The sequence below is a fragment of the Clarias gariepinus genome, chromosome 6 (genome assembly GCF_024256425.1).
Source record: "Clarias gariepinus isolate MV-2021 ecotype Netherlands chromosome 6, CGAR_prim_01v2, whole genome shotgun sequence".
Taxonomy (NCBI): domain Eukaryota; kingdom Metazoa; phylum Chordata; class Actinopteri; order Siluriformes; family Clariidae; genus Clarias; species Clarias gariepinus.
Genome location: NC_071105.1, coordinates 1427133 through 1454789, shown reverse-complemented (window position 1 = coordinate 1454789; position 27657 = coordinate 1427133). Strand labels below are relative to the sequence as shown.

The window sequence follows — 27657 nt, the reverse complement described above, 5'->3', positions numbered from 1 at the left end:
CTAAATTTGGATTTCCGGAACGAATTATGCTTGTAATCCAGAGTTCCACTGTATATATATGTATACACACACACACACACACACACACACACACACAAAGTTTGCATGGATCGACATGACTCACCCAAAACCCCGAAATTTTAAGGGTAAAACTTTTTGGTCAAAGCCCTTTAATTTGTGTTTAGAGATGTCAAAACTTGAATAAATCCTGATTTAAATGACACTTAAATGTATTTCAGAGTTTAAAGAAGGTAAAAGTCATTGATTGGTGAAGCGCAGTTTAATTAGTTTTGGTGGTTAATTGATCATTGATGTTAGAATTGTTAAATCTGTTAGATTAAATCTTCATTCTTTACACATGTACGGTTGTAAAGCTGTTTGTACTTGCACCCCTTGTTTTTTACACCAAAAAAGTAAGTTATGCAATTATTAGGCTTTAGTATTTATTTATTTATTTATTTATTTATTTATTTATTTATATATTTATTAATTGATTGATTGATTAATTGTACTGCCATGCAGTGCAGTTCCTGATCACCGCTTCAAAAATTATAAAAAAAAAAGACGAAGGCGAATCAAAATGATGCGAAGCTCCTGCAGAAGTACTGATGAACCCGAGCCGGATGAAGCGGTGATGCGTTTCTCGATTTGAGATGTTCCAAGATGAGACGTGTTGGGATGTGCTTTATTCAAGCTCGGCAGATGGTGCTGAATGTGGGTTTGAACTCCACATGGGGTCCTGTCAACTCACTTCCTGTCTCTGTGTCTGCATGCGTCCTTTTTTACCAGTAGGTGGCGAGACAATCAAAAAATATGACTTGTCACCATTTCTACAGAAATGAAAGTTTAAGAAAAACTTTTAATTTCTGATTTCCCCTAAAAAGAAGAAGAACGAATTGTCACTTATTCTTCTTTAGTAAATGTTAAAGATCTTCTGGAACGATTAAAGAATAAGATAAAAAGTTTGAAATCTCTTGGCCGTGCTGGATTTTTTTTCATAACTAAATGTTCATGTCTATTTTTGACAAACTAGTTAACGGTGATGTTAATGCGTAGATTTCTTGGGTACAGAGAGGGTGAAACATCTGCGGGTAATTTAAAGCTTGTTTATTCAGAAGTTCAGTGTTAACAAAAAAAAAAAAACTGTTTAACCGTTTAGCCAACGGAAACATCTCGAATTTTAATTAAATCCACGTTTCCATTTTCTCAGGACATCTGTTTAACGTTTCTTATAATCACACGAGCAAGTGACGAGTCGTTTGTGGGCATCAGAGCCGGACCAAGTGTTTATGGGGCCCTAAGCAGAATTTTATTTGGGCCCCTCTGTGCCGCCAATACGATCGACTGTTATCAATGCTTGATTCTAGGCGCCGTATGAATGTAACGGCTGGTTGTGCTCCACCCCCAAAATATTTCAACGGTGCTCCTAGGGAACTTTTGTAAGAGTAAAGTTAATGGAACAGAATACTATTTTAACAACATAAATTATTAAACACAGCAGCAAGCCATCTGTACACATAAAACAACAACAACTCTTAATCTGTAGCTAGCTAATTCAGGCATAATGACATTGGAATATAACGGCAAAGACCCCAAAGGTAGGCTGATGTAAACGATGTTAAGCTGTTAACAGTAACAAGTTTATGAAACAAAAGCTTATTTTTATTACAAAAATACTATATGTACCCAGAAAAGTCATTTTGACACAAAAGACAAAAACGTTAATCTAAAAATATCTTTATTTGTTATATTGTAATATATTACAATGACAAGTCTATTTAAGGATGCTTACCTAAAACAAGACAACAGGCTGCCCAGGCTGTTCATTAACTGGCCTGCAACGTTAGTTTGCAAAATAGCTTAATTTACAGGAATTTTCTTATTTACAGTATCTTGCTGTTTTTTTCTCTTTCTCGCTTTTCTTTTTTCTTTTTTCTGCACCCGAAGGATTTTGCTCCAACAGTCACAGTCTGACTCTCACAACTTGCAGCCTGTTAACATAATACTGTTTTTTTCTTAAATATTGCATTGTTGTTGATGTTTTAATTTTTTCATTAAATATTGTGGAAATCACCCCCTTTAAAAAATAACCCAGTGTAAGTATGTATCTAATGATGTAAACATTAAAGCACTTTTTGTAAGTCGCTCTGGATAAAAGCGTCTGCCAAATGCCTAAATGTAAATGTAAAAAATACTGTCACTCTTGGAGGCCCCCTGGTGCCCACGAGGGCCCTAAGCAGCTTCTTAGTTCGCGTATGCCTTGGGCCGGCTCTGGTGGGCGTGGCCTGTCCGAATGATTTTTCAGTTCTGATAAGAAAGTAACTTTCTTCCTTGTAAAGTTAGCTAGCTAAACAGAAAATAAACACACTAATCAGTTAATCAGATATTTTTTACATGTAGCGTGCTTAGCTTCGTGTTAGCTTTACGCACAATCCCCGCTACCTCTTCTTTTTCTTCTTGACGTTTCTAAACACATTTACTGGCAGATTTTTATGGCAGGACGAGAATTGGTCTGTCGAGTCATTTAAGTGAATCATTTGGAGTTGTCGGTTTTCTGTGTTGTAGGAGAAAGCTGTTTTAGGGGCGAGCTATGTACAAGATCACAAAATGACAGGATCTGCAGCTTTAAACCAAACACACCTGGTGCACATTTAGCAAGTGTTCACGATAGGCAGGTGATGGTACAGTAAGTATGATAATTATCCAATATTTTCTGACAGATGTGAAAGAATCAACGAGGTAATGATTGGAGATGGTCTACAGTTAGCTATATGATTCATGTCTCATTTGCCTACTCATCTATTAATGCATTTTTTATAGATGTTTAAATAGCATTAACGAGATATTTCCTATTCAGTTTTATTTGTGTAGTGCTTTTAACAATAGTCATTGTCACAAAGCAGCTTTAGACAGTTAAAAGAAAATTACGGAAGTTTGTATAAAATGTAAATGTGTGTGAATCAGAATGATCAGATCGTCCCTGATGAACGAGTCGAGGGTGACGGTGCTGAGGGAAAACCTCCCTGAGATGGTAATAGGAAGAAACCTGGAGAGGAACCAGACTCACCAGGGAACCCATCCTCATCTGGGTGATAACGGATAGCAGGGATTGATCTGCACTCATACTGTGTGTTAGGAGGCTGGAAGTTCAGTAGAACAGGAGATGTGGAGAAGTTCATCTGGAGTTCAGTTGGTTATTGGAGGCTCAGGTAGACGGTAGGAAACTCCAGGCCCGAACTATTAGAGTATTATGGTAAACTGGTATGTTTGGATGCTGTCTTCCTCACTCACCATACCTAACTGCCATCTCTCCTCTTCTTCTCTTTCCCCCCCTCTTTCTTTTTCCTCTCTCCTCCTGTCCCCCCCTTTCACTCTTTCTCTCTCTCTCTGTCGAGCTACACATGTCGTTCCTGAGCTGCCAGTGATCCAGACTCCCTCTGCCCTCCGGACCTGTCTGACCCATCCTGGTGCCCCGCTTCTGGCTGAAGATCTCGTCACATGGATGCCCCGTGTGTCTCTCTGGGATGCGTCTGGTGTCTGGGAATGATTCTCTCTACCTAGAAAATGGTTCTGGCCTTGACTGGTGTTGGCAACTGTTTCTCTGGGGACTTGACAGTTCGATAGTTCATGACTGGAACTTCTTACAAGTCTACCTGGGTCTTCAATAACTACCTGGACTCCATATTAACATCAATTAACATCAGCTATTATAGCTGAACTGCCTCCCACCCTACACACTGTATAAATGCAGATCATTTACTGCTTTTTGTTTCACCCAAATGAGGATGGGTTCCCTGTTGAGTCTGGTTCCTCTCAAGGTTTCTTCCTCTTACCATCTCAGGGAGTTTTTCCTTGCCACTGTCGCCCTCGGCTTGCTCACCAGGGACAAACTGACCATTTTGATTCATACAAATTCACATTTCATACAAACCTAAATAATTCTTTTGACTATGTAAAGCTGCTTTGCGGCAATGAAAATTGCTAAAAGCGCTATATAAATAAAATTGAATTGAATTGAATTGAACTATCGAAATCCTCAGAGAACAGCTGTGTGCATCAGCCGAGGACAGGACCGTCTTCATGGTAAAGTGGAACCGTCCCCAGTCACCACACGTGTAGTGAGACAGAGAGAGAAGAGATGGAGAGATAACAGTTCGGTCTGGTCGCAGTCACACAGTGTATAATGTGGATGTATATTTAGTGCAGAGTGCAAGCAGGGACTCCGGCAGGACTAACAGTAGGAATATACAGTATATATAGAGATGTTCCTTTGTGAAACAAGCCCTGAGACCTTTACAGCTACAGCAGCGCAAACTCTGGCACTGGACTCACACACGTGTACAGTAGCATGTCCCGGAGCCACAGAGAACAACAGACACACTGTGTGAAAATGATCACAGCAGCAATGTGACCTTCTGTAAAAGTGGAAGATAATCGAGAACACCTGGGAATAAAAATAAATAATGCTGGGAAACAAAAACACTAGATACAAAAATGAAACCACACAGGCACGTTTTAGTGAGGCATGACGGACAAGTGGTCGGGTAATTATCTCAAGTGAGACCAGCATGCTGATGTTTTGATTTCAAGTATGTCCATGTGATAAAAACAGCTAAACACACATGCAATAATGTGTGTGTGTGTGTGTTTCCGGGCTGTTGTTGTTGTTTTATTAATTATAGGACACGTGTTTATGAGTTTTGAATGGCTGGACAAGTCTGTGCTCATAAATCAGCAAGTAAAATGTTGTCTGCTTATTTTTTGTTTTTTTTCTAAGTAAACACAACTGCTAATGATTTCTTTTGAAGGGCTGATTAAGTTCAAAGAGAAAACAAAGTTAGAAATGCAATAGAAATGTTATATAAGATCACAGATGCTGATTTCGTCCTCGGCCATGGGAGACATGCGGTCAACCAGGATTGAAAACAAACAAACTAATAGACATGATGTGATGTCTGTCAATATATTCAATTCAGTTGTATTTATTTATTGTCACAGCGCAGATTTACAGAATCAAAATGTTGGATGTGGAAAAGCTTATGGAACCAAGTTTGAAAAGTGTGATCAAATATGTATGAATTATAATTATCAGTTTGTCCCTAATGAGCAAGCCATGGAGGAAACAGATGTCTGCATCTAGTCCAGGACAATCTCCATGTTAGAGTGGAGCCGTCCCCAGTCACCACACGCATCCCAGACAGATCACACGGGGCAATCATGTGATGAGATCTCCATCCAGAAGCAGGACACTAGGACGAGTCAAGCAGGTCCAGAGGGCAGAGGGAGTCTGAGTCACTGGTAGCTCAGGAGAGACATGTATAGCTTGATAGAGAGACAGGGAAAGAAAGAGAGAGAGAGAGAGAGAGAGAGAGAGAGAAAGATAATTGTGTGGCTTTTTAAGAAAAAGCTCCGCCCCTGCTGTGGTTTTCATAATATCTGGTACTGACAAGCAGCCTGCATCCTTTGATCGAAGTAGGCATGGCGGATCGTAAGACAGATCGTATACAGTATGCACTGTTGTATTTATATTGGTTTTAATAAACGTGCGCTAGAACGCGTTCGACTTTATGACTAGCTCGTTCAGAATCAGGTATTTATTGTAGATAGTTTGACGCGATTTTCTTGTCACACATTTCCGTGCAGCACAGCGGGTTTAACCCTCCTGAAGCCCAGCTTCACTGGAGCTCTATGGGCAGCACAGAGGAGCTTCTTCACTGCAGAAAAGCTGGACGGTATAATTAGATAAATGCACCAAAATCGTCACTTCCAGGGAGGATCAGCTTCTTCTCTGGGAGTGAATGGAGCAGTGGGCGGGCCAGGACGCTGGGCTGCTGCATGATGATTGGAGGAGCAGGAAAAAATAACAGGTCTTTTCAGCTCTTCTGGTATGAGAAGGTGAACTGGTTGACTGGAAGTGCTGTTGTACTGTTGGCCTCCTGATGAAACCTTCTCAGGGAATGGGATGTGTTTGGTCAGACGTGGGTTTTGGGGATCTGGGTGACTTTGACAGGGCATACAAAAGGCATGAAAAGTGCAAAGAACATAATGAATGCAAATGAGCTTCACCTGTTTTAAAAGCTAGCAGCTGCCACTGATGTGCTCGTATTTTCTGGTTCTAGTGAGGACTCTCGCTGCTGCATTCTGGAATAACTGAAGATTGTTTGCACCCAGTTGAACACCAAGACAGTAAGACGTTATAATAGTCCAATCTAGAGGTGATAAAAGCACGAACTAGTTTTTCTGCATCGTTTAGTGACAATATATTTCTTATCTTGGTGATAAGGAGGTGGTAATCACACCAAAGTCTTTAATGTTGTACATGATGGAACAGAAAGGCCATCCAGAGTTAGTCTGTGATCAGAAAGCTTACTTTTAGCTGAATGTGGTCCTAGTACCAGTACTTCTTTGCATCCAGGGTATAATGTCCTTCACACACTGCTCAACTTTATTAGGCTGGTTTTTCTCATCTAGGTTTGCTGGGCATATAACTGTGTGTTGTCAGCATATCAGTGAAAACTAATACCATGCTTATGGATTATGTTGCCCAGAGGAAGCATGTAAAGAGAAAAAAGCAGTGGGCCTAAAACTGAACCCTGCGGAAGAGTAAACATCACCTTAGTACCTTTTAATTCTACAAACTGATAACAATCAGTCAAATAGGATCTGAGCCGGGAGAGGGCTGTAACCTTAATTCCTACTACATTTTCTAATCTGTGAAGAAAAATCCTCTGATTAATGGTGTCAAAAGCTGCACTAAGCTTGAGTGACACAAGCATAGTGACGCAACCCTGATCCTCAGGGCGACCTCAATATGAGGTCATTTACTCCTTTAACGAGTGCTGTCTCTGTGCTGTGATGAGGCCTAAATCCTGACTGATACAGTTTGTTTATGCTATTTCTATGTAGATATGAACGTAGCTGCTCCGCTACTATCTTGGTGCTGCTGCATGATGTGAGGCAGTGATTTTTTACCCATTGTGTGATGCAACAAATGAGAAAATGAGAACATAAAGCAGTGTTGGTGCTGTGGGTAAAATGTGGAAAGTAACAGATTGTGCAGAGCCTCGTTTCCTCTCAGGGGTTTCCAGGTTTACATGAACATTAAAGAGGAGGGTAAGCAGCATGTCTTTCTTATTACCACAACGTGGTGCTAACGTGGTCATTTCAAGCAAAGCAGATGGAACAGTGTTTTGTGATGGAATTTCAAGTGAATGAAGATGTAAAAGCGATTAATGTTTACAGAAGACTTCAAGCACAGTACAGTGATGAGACTCTTAGCCACAGTAAAACATTTGAATGGTGAAAACGTTTTAAAGAAGGCCGTATGTTCGTGAATGACGATCCCAGCCGTGGAGGCTGACTGTAGTCGTTCCCATTCACATTCAGGAAGAGGAACATCTCTGATCCTTGAAAACTGATGGTTAACTTGTCGTCGACTTGCAGAAGAGACGAAACTGTCTGTGTGAACAGTACACACACTCATCCAACACCACCACTTGCACGTTACGGGAACTCAGCTGGGAGTTACTGACACGTCCCCGTACAGTCCTGACCTCGCTCCAAGGCATCTCCACTGGTTTGGACCATTAAAGGAGTTCCTGGAAGGCCGGGGTTTCAGACCTGAGGCAGGAAATCTGATCATGGCTCCAGCGTAATGAGAAAACTTGGTGGTGTCCAAACATGCTTACAAGTGAAATGCTGATCTGCAAAATATACACGGCTGAGAAACAGCAAAGAAGTGTCAGCTCCTGCCTGTGATTACTGCAAAGTGCTGATGCTGATGAAACACGAACACATCGGTCCTTATCAATGTAATTGATTGACATACTACAGCGCTTTTTTACAAGAAATGTTTTCTTATAGACGGTGGGAACGCGAGTTTATCAAATATTTTTATCTTGTAAAGAAGACCTGGAGCTTAATGTGAAATTAAACAGGAATTAAAAGCAGTAAAGAGATCCATTGATAAGATTCCAGTAAATCAGTTCTACGGCCCGAGTTCTGAAGAATGTTGATGATAATTTATTTTTAAAAAGATGGCGCGGTGCCAAAGACAAGTGAAACTAGCGTGCGGATCAGATAAACATCGCACTTCATCAGAACTGGGATGGGCTGAAACACAGAGCCAGCACAAGCAGCATTTAGATGGAGCATTGGTGTGGAGTTTTGTTTTAATGTTTTTTTATTAACACCGATAAAATGATACAGGTGTTATCGCTGGTCTGCGTCGAAACGATAGAGCTCAGGTGTGAAAGCAGATTGAGAAACATTTGATATGAGAGCTGCACATGCTTTAAGGTCGAGCCTGAATGAGTCTGTGGAGAGTGACCTTGAGATGACGCTCTCTCTCTCATTTCAGCACCTCATCAGGAAGATTTTCTCATTAGTAGGTGAATTAGGAAGCAGGAAAATCCACAACAGCAACTGATCGGCTTGAATAATTCTTCAGACCGATCCTTTGGCGAATAAGATTTGGCATTTTTACACATTCAGTGCTGAAACTTCAGCTCCTACCTGCAATTAGATCGGGCAAGAAACTTAGATTGCTGAGATTGTTGGCGTAGCTAGCACAGCTTTGCTTATGCTAATACTCTCTTTGCTAATATTATCTCAGAACAAATCTTGTGCAAAGATGGGCATGTGATTTTACGGTGCACCTGAAAGTGACATGAAAGGAAAAAAATGAGGAAAAAATATCCTTTACAGGGTCGCAGGAGACCTGGAGCTTAAAAAAAAAGTCGAAGGATAATAATAATAATATTATTTTGAGATCTTGCAAAACCCAGAGTGACCCGAATACTTGCAGGTCTTCAAAGCTGTAATTTAATTCTGTAATGGATCATTAATTATTATCATTATTATTATTATTATCATTATTATTATTATTATTATTATTATTATCATCATTATTATTATTGTTATTATTGTTATCAGTATTATTATCATTACTATTATTATTATTATTATTATTATTATCATTATTATTGTTGTTATTATCATTATTATTATTATTGTTATTATCCTTATTATTATTATTATCATTATTATTATTATCATTACTATTATTATTATTATTATTATTATCGTTATTATTATTATTATTATTATTGTTATTATCATTATTATTATTATTATTATTATTATTATCATCATTATCATCATTATCATTATTATTATTATTATTTCAGTAATCATGGGTATTATTTATTAATAATTTATTTCTGTTTAACTGAGGTTCAGACCATCGCTGAGATTTGACTGAATGTTCAACACCCCTCATGCTGTAGGATTCTAACCAATCACAGATGAGAGTGAATCAAGAAGGCGGGATTTGTTCAGAGGCTTGCTGAAAGTTTTGCACTCAGTTTGAATTTTATTTATTCCCTAATTTATAAATATGTTTCTGAAAAACAAAGAGTAATCACATTTTCCCTCTTACGTCTCTTTCACGTTTATATTTCCTGCTAAGTCCCTTAAGAGGCTCGGTGTAACATACATCCAGTTAGGAAATGTGTCCGACCCAATGGGCGTGGCTTCTTCCAGATTGACCCCGCCTCCATCCAAAAGCAGCACACACCATAATCACTTTATTTCCTGGCCTCTGTTATTTCCACTTTACTACCTGTAACGTCGCCGGTTGGTGTAAGTAATTCTGGTAGACAAGGTATTATTTGATTTGATTTGATTTAATCCCCAGTTCTCTTTGATCTTTATGTTAATGATCCGTCTGCAGGTGAAAGCTTGTAATACTGGACGCATGTGAGGATGAAGTTGTGTGAACCGTGTCATGTGTGCAGGTCGTCAGCAGCTGAAAATGACCTCAAATACACTGCGAATGCAATCCTTGTGTTCTCTTTGAGTGTGTGTGTGTGTGTGTGTGTGTGTGTGTATAAAAATGCTTCTTCTTTCACTATTAAACATAGTTTTGAGTTCCACTGTTCTTACAATTAATGCATTTTTGAATCCCTCAAACTTCCTCTATTTCACTCCTCCTCCACACGCAGTGTTTCAGTGTCTGTATAAATGAGCTGATGCTGAGACACGCCCACAAAAAACAGCAGAGCCGAGCAGCAGGCCGGGCCGGGGGAGGGGCTCTTCTTATATGAGGTCACATTGGGAGAAAAACTGATTTTTAAACCTTAACAGATACAAAAGTTAAAAGGAACAGAAAGCAAAGACTGTTTTATTTTACTCCTGTAATCAAATCAATTTTTTAAATTTTTTTTTTATTTATTTTGAACGCATCCACGTACAGTGTACTGTATAATTTTACAAAGCAACCTCGTAACCACGTAGATTTCCTGTTCACGTGGATATGGGGCTTTCAAGTGTGTGTTGTAACGCCAGCATCCGGCGCCCTGGCAGACTCTCACACTCTCACACTCACACACTCTCACACTCACACACTCACACACTCACACACTCTCACACTCTCACACTTTCACCGAAGAGAATTTCCAGCTTTGACACGAGCGCGGTTCCTCTCACACGTCTCGCAGTGACATCATGACTCTCCACCAGCTCACGGGTAAAACTCTTCAACTCTACAGTTTATTACCAGACACTAGCGTGGGGTAATAATTTAAATTATAATTAATAAATAAAAAATGGTAAAACTGATGTACTGAACTGTTTATACACAATATGGAACTGTTGGTTGTTTTGCACCATTAGATAATTAAAATGAATGTTTTTCTTTTCAGACCTGTATTTATTCTTTCGCATATAATCATATGTGTGTGTGTGTGTGTGTGTTTTCTGTCCTCTCGTGTCACAGTGCTGTGTGTGGTTGTGTTTGCTCTCCAGCTGGTCGAGTCTCAGGGTGAGTCTAACGCCGCGGTTTTAACTTTTGGTTTTTTTTTTATAATATAAAATGCAGTCTCTTATAAAACTCAAAATTTTTTTTAATTATATACACTAACATTAAATTAAAATAATTTCCATAAAAAGATGTGAAATGAAAGCGCTGTATAATCCTGGATCCTGATTGGTCAGAAGGTGTTGATTAGTTAACAGCAGTACAGTGTTTATTTATAATTATAGTTATATATTAATAAACTCTGTGTAACAGTTTCTAAAACTCATTACTATTATTACTGATGTTTATTGACTAAAATCAGGCTAATCAAATCAATTCATCACCAGTTATAATTTAATTATAAGCTCAAGAATTATATATATATATATGATGTTCATGTGAACCCAGTGAAGCCCTGCATGAAGGAAACCAGTGTTTGCAAAATCTGTTACTTTCCACCATTTACAAAACACACCACTAATGCTGCTTTACTTCCACATTTTTCCCCCCCTGCATTACAGGACAAGGGAGAAATACTCTATTAACCCCCCCTCCCCACCACACACACACACACACACACACACACACCCCTGTCAGGGAGGAAGCGGCTGCAGTAAACCCCAGCATCGGCCTGTTTCATCTCTGTAACACTTTGAGAATCATCAGAGTAAGAACTGAGATCTTTGACCTGGGTTTGTACCTTATGGTTTCCATGGTAACAGCTCATTCACACGGCACGGACGACTAGACAATGAAAAACATTGAGTATTTTCTACACGGACGTGTTTATGACGTCTCCAGTGTCGGCTCTTTGTATGGGGAGGTCAGTGAGGGGACGGCAGGGACACCAGCAAGAACAGGAAGTTACCTGTTTACATTATCTTTAGTAGTAAACGGGTGAGGAATAAAACACACAGCGACATGACAGGTGTGAGGGTGGTGACACCAACTCAGGATAAAACTTCAACTCATGAAAGGAATAAAATGAAATAATGCAAAAATGCAAGAGCTTTTTCTTTTCATGTTTACCAAAGTCCATGAATGTCTATTTAATGCGTTGCGTTCAGAAAGTCCCTCTGCAGTGGCCGTGTTATGGAAAAAATATTCATTTAAACTCATTTTTATTCTCTCTCATGTATTTATTTCTTAATCCTTAAAGCAGAAGCAGAACAGATCAACACAGCACAGGTCAAGTTCTTATATGGAAGCCTTGTGAAGTGTGTGATAACGGAGAGGCTTCAAACTGTGGCTTTGGTTTTTCGGATATGTCAGGCGGAACAAAAGTTATCATTACTTTTATAACGTGTACATTTTACCATTACATGGGAACTCTCACAAGGAGCTTAATTAACTAAAGTTCAGTTCATCATATTACACAGGAGTATTACTCTCTATACTGCATAATCCTGAGCCATATATACTCTACTGTATGTTTACCAGCAAAACCAATAATGGATAAAATATTTGGAGCTTTAAGGTTATTCCTCTTTACATTAGGTGTTGAACGTCCCTGTTGTTGAAAACATAATTCAGTGCGTTTAGTTATATGGTCAAAGACACACCCCGTGATGGAGACAGTATAAGCGGAGAGGACATTTTAATACAGACGGTCCATATAAACAGTGTCAGCTCAGGGGACGGTGGAGTCCACAGGCCCTTTAACATTACAGTATGTGACCACCAAAGACATCTTCAAGTATGAAAGTATAACAGGGCCAAAATTCCCCAAAGCGAAACAGAATGTTGAATTACATGAAATAATAATAATAATAAAAAAAAACTTGTTACGCTTTGGCACTGCAATTTATTGTGCTTGTATATTTCAAAAGAAAATGAAATTCAAGCATTTAAACTTTAAAGCAAAAATATAAAAAAAAACATAATTTCTTTTTAAAAATATTTTCAAGTGTTAAAATGACAATCTTTATTGTTTTTCAACTCCACAAATTCAGGTATTAAAATTCAGATTTAATGTCTCCTCATCCGGGATCTCACAGGCAGAGCGATGGACTGACGATTGTTCGGTCTGATCCATAGTGACCAGTGAAGTGTGCTCCCTGCTCCCTGCTCCCTGCTCCCTACTCCCTATGCACTCCTGCTCCCTGCTCCCTATGCACTCCTGCTCCCTACTCCCTATGCACTTCTGCTCCCTGCTCCCTGTTCCCTATGCACTCCTGCTCCCTGCTCCCTGCTCCCTGCTCCCTAGGCACTCCTGCTCCCTGTTCCCTATGCACTCCTGCTCCCTGCTCCCTGTTCCCTATGCACTCCTGCTCCCTGCTCCCTACTCCCTATGCACTCCTGCTCCCTGCTCCCTACTCCCTATGCACATCTGCTCCCTGCTCCCTGTTCCCTATGCACTCCTGCTCCCTGCTCCCTATGCACTCCTGCTCCCTGCTCCCTATCTACTCCTGCTCCCTGCTCCCTACTCCCTATGCACTCCTGCTCCCTGTTCCCTATGCACTCCTGCTCCCTGCTCCCTATCTACTCCTGCTCTCTGCTCCCTATGCACATCTGCTCCCTGCTCCCTGTTCCCTATGCACTCCTGCTCCCTGCTCCCTGTTCCCTATGCACTCCTGCTTCCTGCTCCCTACTCCCTATGCACTCCTGCTTCCTGCTCCCTACTCCCTATGCACTCCTGCTCCCTGCTCCCTATGCACATCTGCTCCCTGTTCCCTATGCACTCCTGCTCCCTGCTCCCTACTCCCTATGCACTCCTGCTCCCTGCTCCCTATGCACCCCTGCTCCCTGCTCCCTATGCACTCCTGCTCCCTGCTCCCTATGCACTCCTGCTCCCTGCTCCCTATGCACTCCTGCTCCCTACTTCTCACGGAACTACTTGCCGATCGGAATGCAGCACTCTTAACTTTTAACTAACATTCAAAGCCAACGAACGCGCTGTTTAATTCAAACACGAGAGCGATAAAAACAGTAAAAATTTAAATGATGACATCATAAAGTGCAAACATTACAATGTTTTAATATCAGTCTGATTTTTTTTTAAACTTGACAATCACACTTAGAATAATTCGTTATTTTCTGCAACACAATTTCTCTACAACCTTTTTTAACTTCAATTTAATATTTAGTATGAAGTCATAAGTATTTAACCTATTAATATCATTCACACTGTCACTGTGTCACATATAAAACTGTACATCACTGCAATAAGCCTATAATTTCTTTTAATGTTTTTTTTTTTTTTTTACTTATGATTTATATTTTTTATTTGTATGCTTCTTATATACAATTGTTTTTTCCTAGCGATAGTAACTCTGGTCACTTCTTACATACCCTGTGTGTACTGACTGTATGTTATATACACAAATAACAAGGCACTCAAATTGTAATAATATAACATAATATATAAACTAAAAATATAATAATATTACTAACGTTCATATTTTATATTATTATACTTTTTTTAATCTAGTAGAAAACTGTAGAAAACTTAGAGTGTGACCAAGAGAATGACCGAAAGATGACCCAATGACATAAAGAGAAAATATAAAAAACTATAATGCAGTAATGGAAAAGTAGAATAATTATCAGTTCCAGTTTTTTTTTTTTTTTCGCCAGAATACAAAACATAGATGGTCAAACTTCATTTTCTAAGAGCTAAGAACAAACAAAGAACAACCAAAGGAATCAATAATCAATAATTAATTATACAATTATTTACTGATTATCATCAAAATCCTCCTAAGAGATGATCTGATGAGATCTGTGCTGCCAATGGTCTATAATAAAGAACAGAAGGCCTACAGAATAACTGAATCAATTTAAAATTACAATTAAACAATGCTTTGCTTAAAGCGGTACCCTTTATTAAGGAAAATACAACAGCAACAATCAAACAAAAAGTAAACATAAGATAATATAATACTAACCCAATAGTGATATAAAAACTAACCCTTATTACTTTATGTTACATAACATAACCAAAATTCATCAATGATGGTTGTGTCTATACAGTCATTACCAATCTATACCAAAGTATATGTATATTATCAAACGTAAATGTTTAAAATCATATAGGTTAGTGATTAAATTATAATTTAAGAATAGAATTGTAATGAGCAGTCTTTTAAATCAGGAAAATAACAATAATAGTAATAAATAAAATAATATAATTAGTAATAATATAATTAAAAATAAAGTAATGAAGCTTTGACAAAATTAATTATATTGATCCTAACCGTAATTAGGTTCAATAAATATTCATTATATGACATGTAATCTTGAGATCATAAAAGAAAAATGTGTAATAAAACAAATAAATAAATAAATGATTTCAATGAACTGAAGGACACTTAGGCCAGGTGAGATATGACTGTTGGGAAAGGAACAGGAAAATAAGAATAAGATTATTACGCGTCATGGAAAAATCTCCAAACTTTCTTTGATGTAAAAATTAAGCTATTAGCACTCGTGGTCGATATTCTGGTTAGGAACAAAGGAACAATCTGAACTCTGAAAAAAAATGAAAAAGGAGAATACATTTTTAAAGGCCCAATAGATCAACTCAACCATGACTAAATAATAAATAAAAGATGAGAAGGGAGGGGTGGAAGTATGAAATTTGGAGCCACCACACCACTAGGTCAAACAAATTAAGGTATATTTATTGAATATTAATTAAAAATTTAATCAAACAAAGTAACAAGGAGGAGGAACGAGGTACTTGTATAAATCATATGAAATAAAGGAAGTTATGAACCTTTAAGGACTTTGTGGTTAGAACTTTGTGGGTTGTCCTACTTTCTGACCCGTGGAGAGCTGTTTATCTACGTTTGTCTTTAATACTGTAATTCTTTTTGCTTCTTCTCTACTGAAAGTTGTTTGGTTTTTGTTTAAAATTTGGTGAAATAAAAAAAATTTGCCATGACAGTGGCGACCAAACGATGTGCCAACACACTACTGCTACGCTACGTAGAGTACATGGCCGCTGGGGAGAGATTTCCTGAACAGCCGTAACATTACAACTCAAAATATTAAGCTCAGAAATGTGTTGGTTCCCCTTGTGTCACCTGGGCAGATCTGGCCCTCTGGGGTCGTGGCTCCACAGTGCCTCCTGGGGGCGCTCTGGTGTCTGGCACCAGGACATCAGCAGTGAATCCTTTGGGTGCTGTGGGTTGTGGGGTTGGGCCTCCGTGGATCAGACTTGCTTGTCTTGTGCACCTCTAGGGAACTCGATTGGATTGGGATCTGGGAAAGTTGTATGTGGGATCAGGGGCCTAGGGTTCTTGCTTGTTGAACTGCTTGTTCGAGTCCTTGAACGGTAGGCTGTGGTGCTCTGGAAGTCCTGGTGCTTTCCGTTACAGCTAGCATTGACCTATTTAGTGATCTGTGCTGAACTGGCCTTCCTCTGAGACCAGTTCAGCACCCGACAGGCTGGCCTTTAGGTGGTGAGCCTTGGGTATCCATGATCCTGCCACCAGGTGGTAATGTTATGGTTGATTGGTGTGTGTGTGTGTGTGTGTGTGTATGTGTGTAGGTTTTTGTGTAAAAGCTTAGCTATCTCTATGATAAAGCATCTTTGTCTGACCACAAAAAGCAACACCCACATGTAAGGACACACATGGACACATACATCTGTGGTCACTACATACTGACTTAATGATGACCTTTGAATAAAAGTACATGTTTTTGTGCTTCAGTATAAAGGAATATTTTTCTTAACATCTCTCTCTCTCTCTCTCTTTCTCTTCCAGAACTTCTCCCGGCTCCGACTTTTGTGTTCGATGTTGGTGTGAACCAGAGTGCCATTAAGCTCTACTCAGCCGTGAAGGTTGTTTGCACGCTTCCAAACGGGGCAAAGACACCTGCAGAAGTGCATCTGTCTCAAGCAAACGCTCTGAACAACTCTTCATCCGTGCTGTCCTTTACCCTGAGGAGTGACAACACGGTGGTCTTCACACTCAACGCCGAGCCAGAAAGTGAGACAGCGTTCGTCTGCTGGTACAGAGACATCCAGACTGCAGCACAGTCTCGGTTTAGCTCACCCATCAGCATAGTCATATGTGAGTAAAGAGCATGGTGTGGGTTATAAAGTGATTATATACAGTACATTATAAAGGAATCTATTGTTTATTTGAGAAAACAAGGAGCTCACAGGGAATGTTTGCATTTAAAAGTACAAGATTTAAGGATGCTTTAGATGAACTTTTTGCCTTAATTTTTTAAAAATACATCTCAATCTATATCCTTAAGTAAGTGCTTTAAAAAACAAACGGCTCTAATCTGAGGTGCTGGTTGTTAATCGATGATTTCTGAGGCTGGTGACTCTAAATGAACGTCTCCTCTGAAGCAGAGCTCAGGTTTGGTCTTGCTCTCCTGTGAAGGTCTTCATGAGGGACAGTTTCATCATGGAGCTTGATGGATTTATACAGTTCTTGCAAGAACTGTTCCAGAACAGTTGACCTTTATGTCTTAAAATAACAACTGACTGTTACTGTTGCTGTTTCCAAATGCCATATGTATTATTCCTCATTCTGATCAAGAGCAATACAATTAGGATAGCATTAATTTATTTGATTAACAAATCCAGTTATGTTCTATATTGGTAAAAATAAATCTAAACTTTTGACTGGTACGGAAAATAAATTTATATACACTTTAAACAGTTTATCTATGCTGTTTTAAAAACTTAAATTAAATTATGGCAACAATGTGTAGTATTATTTTACCTCTAAAGATGTCAGTAGTCGCACCATCGTTGATGCTGTCATGTGACTGTGATTTTATTTGTGCAAATATTTTTATTTTTCATGTTTCAAGTGTATCCCTGAAGTGGGCCCCACACTGTATATATGGCCTAAAACATCATCTACTGTACAGTCATCATCCATACTGGATGATGATCAAACATGGACAGATCAAACATGTATGGATGCAAATGTTTGATTTGATGTGATGTTGCAATGAAAAAACAGCTGTCATAATGTTGCTGGAGCGTTCCTGACCAATCTCTGGGACGACTATGTTTATGAACTTAAAGTTCCTATGATTATTTGAACCTAAAAACTCTGTATGTTATTGTCTAAATCAGTTTTATCCCAAATTCTTTTGTAACCTGCTTGAAATGCTTTTGCTCTCTGTTCCTCTGTTCGCCTCTGATAGCTGCTCTGTTGGACCCCATAATTATCCTCAATCCGCCCCTGTTTGCTGTGGGGGGGAACTACAGCGTCCACATTTACATCCCAAATGATGACTACACAAACGCCACTCTGATTCTTTACTTCCGCCTCGCCAGCAACAAGTCCTTCGAAATACTCGGATCACGAGTTGTCGGTCCAGGAGAACAAGGAGGCGTAGTCAAGATAACAAAGGCCACAGTGACTTATGAGTTTCTGAGTGAAATGGAGATGTTCTTTAATGGGAGAACCCTACGCTCCAAATCCAAATCTGTTACAGCCATGCCGGGTAACAAATCCCACCCTGACTCAGTATCACGCCTGATTGTACAGTACAGTAATACTAACATGAGTGCTCTTCCATTTCAGAGGCGCTTCAGGTACATTTGGGTCCAAAAGGCTCTGGTTCCGATTCCTGTTACGGAGATGCCTATGTGGAAGTGAGCGGCAACTGGGCATCCATTTGCTTTTCTTCCATAGACAGCAATGGTTTTTCAATGGCTGGAGTCATATGCCGAGAGCTGGGCTGTGGACGCGCGATTGACTTTACCGAAGTCAGTTACACATCTTACAGTGGTGTAGGAACAAACTGCACAGGATCCGAGAAGAAGATTGCAGAGTGTCCCCTAATTTCAACAAATCTTTGTAACAAGGGAACCCGCGACATCATCTGCTCAAGTCAGCAACACACACACACACACACACACACACACACAAACTCCAGGACATATCAAGAACATCTCGTAGCATCGAGACACAGTTTGAAATATCTCAGATCTCAGATGTTTATGAGCATTGCATGATCTACATCAATGCTAAGACAAATGTTTCTGTGTCATAATGTTTCAACCAGCAATTAAGGAAATTTGCACTTAGTCAAAAGCTGTGGCATTTTGTAGATCTTAATCTATTTTTATATGAATTGAAGGTTTTTCTTCCCAAAGAAATATATACCAACTTTTAAGATTTAAAATTCCCATTCCTCCCTGTCACTAGGGGGCTCCCACAATAAGGCTACTACAATCACTCAGCTCATTTACCATTGGGGGCGGAGTTACACACTCGGAGGAAAGTGCTATCCGCTCCTTCCGCTTGCGTGAGCTTACAGACGCCCCTGATTGGCTGTAGAGCCGTGATTAATGTGGGAGCACTAAATACCTCTCGTCCCTCCCCCTGAGAGAGCTCGACCAATCAGCTCTCTCTAGACCTCCGGCTGCGAGAGGTTACAGCATTACCTCTGACCTTTTAATCTTAAAACATTATCATGATATTTTTTTTTTTTGTTTAGTTTTATTTTATAAATGCTCTATAACACTTTTGACACATCTGTTATTTTTTTGTAATTTTTTTTTTTCATCTCTCCTTTTCTCAAGTTGAAATTAATGGACAATTGTTTGCCGATTGTGACATTATCCTCAGCCAGCTCTACAGCGCCCTCTGCTGCTGCTCAACAACCACACTTGCCTTTTTTTTTTGGAAATGCTTCTCTCATTTTTTAAGTAACAAAGTCAAATAAAATAAGGAAAAGTCACAGATATTAACCTGGTGCAAAATCCTTGCCCTTATCTATTACTTTTATACTAGATAAAGGTTTTTATTTTATTATAAGCTGTTTAAACATTTGTTTTTCATTCTTGATGCTCTTGTTTATTTTCCTTTGGGCTCTGAAAACATCTATAGATGCACTGTATAAATAACCCTTTAACATTACATATTGTTAATTTTATAGTGCGTACTGTAGTGTAGTGTTTAAAGCTAAATCCTGTTTCTGAAGTGTTTCTCCTGCTCTCTGGCAGAGGCCCTCCCTCCTCCAAAGCTTTCAGTCGAAAACTATGACGCGGCTTCACGGGTGTATGTCAGGTCCACGGAGGATGTGCATCTCGAGTGCATTTTTCACTCGCCCCGTCATGAATTTGTAAGAAATTTTTCCTCAATTTTTCTTAAAACGTCTGCCTGGATTTCAATATTCTGACATATATAAAGTTATACTCTTTTCCAGGTCTACATCACCTTCACACACAATGGGAATGACCTTTCCTATTCCGGTTTAAGTGTCCTACCTGGTTACAGTAGAACCTGGTTATTAAGGGCCCCGGTGCCTGAGGGAGAGTACGCCTGCTATGTACATCCACAATCAAACAAGATTCCCAAGACAGAAAACAGCAACGTGATAGGCATCTACGGTAAGTACTGTTTGATACAGCAGATGTTGCTGCCAGGTTTTGACCAAACTTTCAACCCAATAACAAGACAAAGACCTAAAACTAGCCAAAAACTCAGGGTTTGGGTTTTGGGAAACAGCCATAAAACTAAAAGCTGAAATATTTTTATACTACAATTTATTACAAAATCTGTATCTGTGACTCCTCTGTCAGCTGCTCCAAACCCGAGCGTTCCGCAGCTACATTCCTGTCTCATTGGGCTTCTATTCATTAGTGTGTTTGTTGCGGTTGCTATTTTTGACCACTATGCAAAATATATCTGGATGTTGAGTCATGCCAACTGGACTTCTTCCTTGTTAGGTTGAAACATTCAATTATCGATCACGACTCATTCAAGAATTTTTTTTAGTCTTTAGGATTCTAAAATTTGTATCCTCTAAGGTCAAGCGTCATCCACTGGCAGAAAAGGCTCATTAGGTGAACAATGGAGGGAGTGAGAGTAGGAGAAAGAGAATCGTTAGGGAGTAGGGCAGTGAGAGAGAGAGAGAGAGAGAGAGAGAGCATTGTTAAGAAGTATCAGTAGAAGGACCGGAGAAAGTGAGAGTAGATCCTTAAATGTGGCTTTCTTGGTGGATCTGTGGTCTTGATCGTCCTGAAGATGGATGAAAGAGCGAATTGTGCCTAAGACCTCCACCTCCACTAAGAGACAGATTTTCCACTTGCACATAGTTAGATGGAAATTTCAAATCTCTGGTGTTGTCAGTGCTTACCACTGTTGTGTCACACCTCCAGAGCAAAGGCTTCAATTTCTTCAATCCTCACATCCTGTGTGAGTTTGCGTGGAGTTTGCATGTTCTTCCCTTCCTTGGTTGTTTTTTTCCTGCAGTTCAAATACGCTCAGTTAGGCTTGAACGTGTTGAGAAATAACCCATGTTGAATGATTTGGTATGTGAGTATGCCCTGGGGTGTGTGCTTGTGCCCTGCAATGGGTTGGGATCTCACCCTGCCCCCGCCACGCCTTGTGATACAGCATGGGAGATAAATGAATGAAAATGGATAAGCTATAAACGTTGGCTTTATGAAGATCAATATTAGTTGAAGCTCTCTGCTCCTCCTGCCTGGATGGAGACGGTTGACGGTGCACATAAATAAATCAAACCAAGGCTTCAGTTATATTTCTGTGGAAAGAGAAATCTCTGCTGTTACATGCTGATAAGGAGATTAAGTAAAGATTTCACATGCTGATGATATTTGCTCACAAAGATCAGCAATAAAGTGGTATTTGGTAAAATGGTGGTACAGTACTTAGTATCGAATCTAAATGATATGCAGCATGATTTTTACTAAAACACCGTTTCTGATTTCTCTTTATTAGTAAGAATAAACTTTTGGATGTGGCCTTTAAAGCTCAGAGTATTTTAGCCATTATTTGTTTAGCTTTTTTTGTATTTAAAATATATAGGGCTCAGGATTGTGCAGTATAAAGTGAAATATCGTTGACGAAGCAAAAAAAAAAGATTTTATACTTTATGAAAGTAATGAAAATTTTATTTATATCTCACATATCCAAAAACTCAAATACACCGTTGTTATCAGAAGCCTCCTCGTTAACACTAACAGGGCTTCCAAATAAGCACATATATTGTTTTGTCGTCATTGACCTGTGCTTCGTTGCCGGCACGTATCTGTGCCGCTTGAGTTTTAAGGTAAGGTTTTCAGATGCTGTTCGCTTCTTTATGATGGACGTCATACTGCATGTTTTGTTACGTTATATAATGCACACTTTTCCCCTTGTTCTTCTCATCTTTTTGCAGTTTATGATCCTCCTCCTCCAGGAGCAATCGCTGCTGGGGTCATCACCACAGTTCTAGGTGTGATAATCCTCGTACTGCTCTGTGTTTTTGGTGGATGTTAATAAAATGTACATTTCAGTGACCCAGGATCATCACAGAGAAGAGCAATACCACAGCTACACCAAATGGGGCGCTGGAGAACACAGCAGCAAACTTCTTCAAGGGTCATGCAGGACTTCATGCTTATCAGTGTGATTACGTTTATAAATCTGTATCTAAAGCTAAAGATGATACTGCAATCAGAAGGAAAGGTTTCCTTATAACAACCTTTAATGAAAAGTAACTTGTATTAATCACTGTTAATTAATTAACATTAATTAAACCTCATTTACCCTCAAACTAATCACAAATTGTGTATATTTTCAAATATAGCCTTATGATATTTTTCTTATCTACAGATATTTTTAAAAAATTCTTTTTTTTTCTCCTGTTACTTGAACACAGACACCCCTAGAAGAGAGATACTGTATACTGCATTGGAAATAATTTAAGTTTGTTTAACAGGAATTTGTAAATAATTCCTGTCCTTCTACTAATACCGCCACTAATGCCATTAGCATGAATGCTAGGCGCTAGTACTTTTCTATGCAAAACATAATAATAAAATCTTTATATTCCAATAAAACTATATGAACTATATACAGATATATAAGATATGTAATGTATTTATATTAATGCTCAGTAAATACTCCTAAGTAATAAGTACCAATCAAAGCGAGTTAATATAATGGTGTTTTATTATTATTATTATTATTTTTATTATTATTATTAATAATTTTAATTAATGATGAATTTTTTTTTTATTTTTATTGTATTTTAGGTTTGCTCAATGATTTTCTTTTTTTTATTATTTTATGATTTTTCTTTAAGCATTTTGTTTCATTTGTATATTTTTTTATTGTTTTAAATATCAATTAACTTTAAATTAAAAGAATAAGATCATGTAACAAAATGTCAGTGCTATCTTTCTTTTACTTTAAATCCTACAGTTTTTAGTGTTATATATTTAAAATTCCATCAAATTTAAAACCTTTCCATCATTACATTTCATGACCTGTAATTTCTTTCTTTGCCTGGTTGTAGCATGCAGTACACTGATCACAGGAATGAAAAGTCTCACACAGTAACTATAGTTCTCAGATTTATTGAGTTCAGGTTTTGATGATGTCACAAGCTCATTTCACACACAATAAACCTGGTCCTATCGTCTGCGTTTGTTTGCATTTTTTTGTCTGAGAAGAAAAGATGAAAACAGATCTGGGACAGCCTGAGAACGAGGGATTGTAATCCTCAATTGTACTCTAGAAGCAAAGTCGAGCCTATGAGGAGGACACAAGCTTGTTTAGTTGGTCAGGATGGTGAGTTAGCAAACAGCTGCCAAATTAGCAAGTGAAAAAGCAGGAGTTGTGGAGAGTATCATCACAGGAACCCATGTGTGATGTGGTTTCCACCACAACAGGTCTCCTCACAGTGTTAGCTCACCCGTCCATCTTTTATAAAATACAGTGATATTGTTTATCACTGGAAACAGATCTGTTGTGGGTGGAAACTTCTCTCACGATGAAACATCTTCTGCATTAACACTCACCTCCCTGTTCTACGTTTAGCTCCAGTGGCTTTAGTTTTAACGCACAGCTTTGGTCTTTTAAATCTTTATACCTATTAAGTCTGGATTTTTTCCCAGAACATATCAGTGCAGAAAATAAGAAACTTTCAGCAGGGTGAAACAGAATCAAGCATTGCCCTTTACATTCCTCTTGGTTTTCTTTTGTCTCAACTACCTAGTAAAATCTCTTCCTAATCTATTTATCTAGTTAAAAAAAAAAAAAGAAAATGGTTGGATGATGCGAATTGGGCTAGTCGCTAAGATTTTAACATTTTATCTCTGTCGATGACATGTTGATGAAGATGCAGGAGAAAAAGGTTGGGAAGGTTATGCTTAATAACGCCTTTGGCTGACGCTGGACACGGAGGTTCTGCTGATGCTTGAGCCACCGCCAAAGCCACCACTCATGCTGCCCATGCCACCGCCCATGCCGCCTCCAATGCCCATGCCCATGCCACCGCCCATGCCGCCGCCCATGCCGCCGCCCATGCCGCCGCCCATGCCGCCACCGAATCCTCCTCCGAATCCGCTTGATCCGCCTCCATAGCCGAATCCTGAGCTAGAGCCAAATCCTGCAAAAGACAGTTCCAAGATGTCAGATCAACAAAAGAACAAGCAAATAAAAATGAATAGGGCATCATGTTCTAAAGGAGACTTTACTTACCACCACTGCTTGAGGTGGACTGCTGCACGTGGATGGTGGCCTGGGCTGGACCTTGACTGATTCTGAAAAAAAAAAAGATTGAGATTAATTCATTCTAAAGCCTTCTGCACATCACAGGAATCACAATAGACCATCAGGAGCTGCTTACCTGTGTTCCTCTCCTTCCAGGAGCTTTCTGTAGGTGGCGATCTCGATGTCCAGAGCCAGCTTGACGTTCATGAGCTCCTGGTACTCGCGCACCTGCCTTGCCATGTCCTGCTTAGCTCTCTGGAGAGCCTCTTCCAGTTCCTTGATGCGGAGCTTGGCATCCTTAACAGCCAGCTCGCCACGCTCCTCTGCCTCGGCAATCTGGGATTCTAGGTTGGAACGCTAAAAATGAAAAGAAGACGAGGTTAAATCAGGATTTTTGTTAATCAATACAATCATTTAAAAACAAAACAATTTCCATCTCAGCTACCTGTCCCTTGACAGCCTCAATCTCGTTCTGGAGACGGGAGATCATTCTGTTCAGCTCAGCGATCTCAGCCTTGGTAGAGCGCAAGTCCTCACCATAATTACCAGCAGAGGACTGCAACTCCTCAAACTGAAACAGAAATTGAGAAACATCAAACTTCCAAATCTAGCATTCTGGAAATGCTGAAGAAAGAAACATTTCTTCTAAAATCACCCACCTTCTGTTTGTACCAGCCCTCAGCCTCTTCCCTGCTCTTTTTGGCGATATCCTCGTACTGAGCGCGGACTTCAGCCACAATGGAATCCATGTCCAGGTTCCTGCTGTTGTCCATCTCCACAACGACTGATGTGTCCTTGACCTGAGACTGCAGCTCACGCAGCTCCTGCAATGGTCACTCTGGTCAGGTTTTTTTTTATAGAACACTTTACGGTAAAAAAGAAAGTTTCAAATATAAAAGTCACTCACAGCCTCATAAACAGCCCTGAGGAAGTTGATTTCATCCTGAAGAGCATCAACCTTGGCCTCAAGCTCAATCTTGTTCATGTAGGCTGCATCAACATCCTAAGAAGAACAACAAAGATGAGCTTTTGGTTTCATCATTGGGAAGAGTAGCATTTAAAATTTTTTTTTAAACATGTAGTACCTTTTTCAGGAGGACAAATTCGTTCTCTGCAGCGGCACGCTTGTTGATCTCGTCCTCATACCTTCAAACAGAGAAGAAGAACAGATGAAAAATTAAGATAATTTTTGCAATATTCTCACTTTTACCACAAACATATTTGTGGTGTGGTCTTACTTCTTCTTGAAGTCCTCAACAAGAACCTGCATGTTCTTCAGTTCCCCCTCCAGCTTGACCTTCTCATTGCCCAGGCCATCCAGCTGTCTGCGCAGGTTGGCGATGTAGGCCTCGAACATGGCGTCGATGTTGGAGCGGGTGGTGGTCTGTTCCTGCAGGAGGCTCCACTTGGTCTCCAGCATTTTGTTCTGCTGCTCCAGGAAGCGCACCTATGAAGGAATGGGGAGGGGGGAACAAGAACAACAGATTTTAATTCTTTCATTTTGTTTAAAGTTTTATGTTGCGAAAATGAAGGAAATGTGTAATTGTGTTGGCTTGTATTTGTTGGCCCTTTTGTATTTCTGCCTCTTTTATGTTTCCTCCTGGATTATTGTCAGGGATCATAAACGGCCCATGAGTCATCCCAACCATGAATTTTTCCGCAGGGTGGGGTGAAAGAGGGAGAGGAAGGGAGTGAAAAAGAGTAGACTAACAGGGTGTGTCCATGAGGCATGAACCATGATCTCCCAAAAGAAGGGAGAGCTAAGGAAAAAAAAAAAGCCCTCATGGCCTGGGGCTACGCCTAGACCTGCATCGCTGCACAGATGGAAGCGTATAACACAAATCAGACAGGTAGGTTTACCGACCACACCCTGGTGCAGGCAGATGAAGGGTCATGCAGTAATCTGAAACACACCCTGTCCACGTCGCCTGACTTTTTCACATCGTGAGCTGTTCACAGAAAGCTGCATGAAATACACATCATGTGCTTTGGCATTTTGATTCCACTTCAGACTTCACATGCGTTTGTAAAAAAGTTGTTGATGGAAAGCATTCAGGATTGTGTGTGTGTGTGTGTGTGTGTGTGTGTATAAATGTATGAATGTGTGTTTGCCCGTGTGTGGGTGTGTAATGTCTACAACCCAGATAACTCCTGCGAGTCACACTGTTTCCTACAGACACATAAAATACAGGTGTGTGTGTGTGTGTGTGTGTGTGTGTGTGTGTATGCTGACTCTGTGCTCTGCAGATATCTAGGTGTGTCCTCTCTCCACACTCTGTCTGTTTGGCTAGCTAACAAACAAAACTCTTTTCACTCACTTACACACACACACACACATACAACAGTGTTGATTTATAGGCTCCATCCTAATGTTGAAACTGAGACATGTACGATAGTTATTGGTTCGACCCTGCAACAAGCCTGGATATGATTGGTTGTTCTATCTTTCTTTTGTTTTACTTATACAGCTGGTCATTAACAGGGAAACTGATCCAAAGGCCTTCCTAGTGACACGTCAGAGTGTAAAGTGGGACAGAAACCTTGCAGTATGAGAAAGTGCTGTTCGATTGAGCAAGAATAAAAACTTTAAGAGGAGTTTTGAAATGCATTATGGGGAGAATGAATCACAAATTAAATTTTAAAAGAGGTGAAGGTTTGAAGTTGAGTGAGTCTCACCTTATCGATGAAAGAAGCGAAGCGGTTGTTGAGGGTCTTGATCTGCTCCTTCTCCTGGGTGCGGACGACCTGGATGTTGGGGTCGATCTCCAGGTTGAGTGGCTGCAGCAGGCTCTGGTTGACTGTCACAGCAGAGATAGTAGGTGGGATGCCTCCGCCAGCACCGAAGCCACCCATCATGAAGCTGCCTGCACCACCACCGAAGCCACCGCCAGCTGCACCACCACCGAAGCCACCACCGAAGCCACCACCGAAGCCGCTTGCGCCGCCACCAAAACCCCCACCGCTGCTGAACCCATAGCCTGCACCCCTTCCTCCAGCACCTCCACTGAGGCTGCTGCTGCTGAAGCTGGCGTAGCTGCCACCACCACCACCACCACCAGTAGAGCCGAATCCAGAGCCGAACCCAGAGCCGACAACAGTGCGGCGTGTACTGCTAATTACGCTTCCCCCCCTGGGTGGTATGGAATAGGCCGACTGGGTGGAGAAGGACTGCCTGACTTGTCTGGATGTCATGTTTGGTGGAGAAGCGAGAAAGTTTCAGTAGAGCTGAGTGGAGGAGTAGGAGGTGGTCGCTCACAAAGGAGAGTCGAAAGTCCCTCTGTGTGCTCTTCTGAGGCTGGCTCCTTCCTTTTATTCAGTTGCACCGCCTGCTGGAGGGGCAGCCCGTTCTCAGACACACCCTACCTGTCAAACAGGTATAGAGTGAGAGTGGAAAGATAAGAAGAGTTACACCCTGCCTCAGGCCTCGCT

At 40.1% G+C, this 27657-nt stretch overlaps 2 protein-coding genes across 2 annotated transcripts; one reads left to right on the top strand and one right to left on the bottom strand.

Moving 5' to 3' along the window:
* The first annotated feature begins 10382 nt into the window (after positions 1-10382).
* On the top strand, positions 10383-23155 carry si:dkey-195m11.11 (uncharacterized). Its single transcript, XM_053497991.1, has 8 exons — positions 10383-10528; positions 10778-10822; positions 16510-16818; positions 17918-18220; positions 18301-18609; positions 19728-19846; positions 19931-20114; positions 21908-23155. Exons 1-8 carry the CDS (start codon positions 10507-10509, stop codon positions 22006-22008), a joined length of 1392 nt encoding a protein of 463 aa, XP_053353966.1. The 5' UTR covers positions 10383-10506; the 3' UTR covers positions 22009-23155.
* LOC128526289 (keratin, type II cytoskeletal 8-like) lies at positions 23075-27524 on the bottom strand. Its single transcript, XM_053497990.1, has 9 exons — positions 26905-27524; positions 25467-25675; positions 25314-25374; positions 25136-25231; positions 24888-25052; positions 24674-24799; positions 24365-24585; positions 24217-24278; positions 23075-24124 (listed from the first exon to the last, which is right to left on the bottom strand). Exons 1-9 carry the CDS (start codon positions 27418-27420, stop codon positions 23886-23888), a joined length of 1695 nt encoding a protein of 564 aa, XP_053353965.1. The 5' UTR covers positions 27421-27524; the 3' UTR covers positions 23075-23885.
* Between the last annotated feature and the right edge of the window lie 133 nt (positions 27525-27657).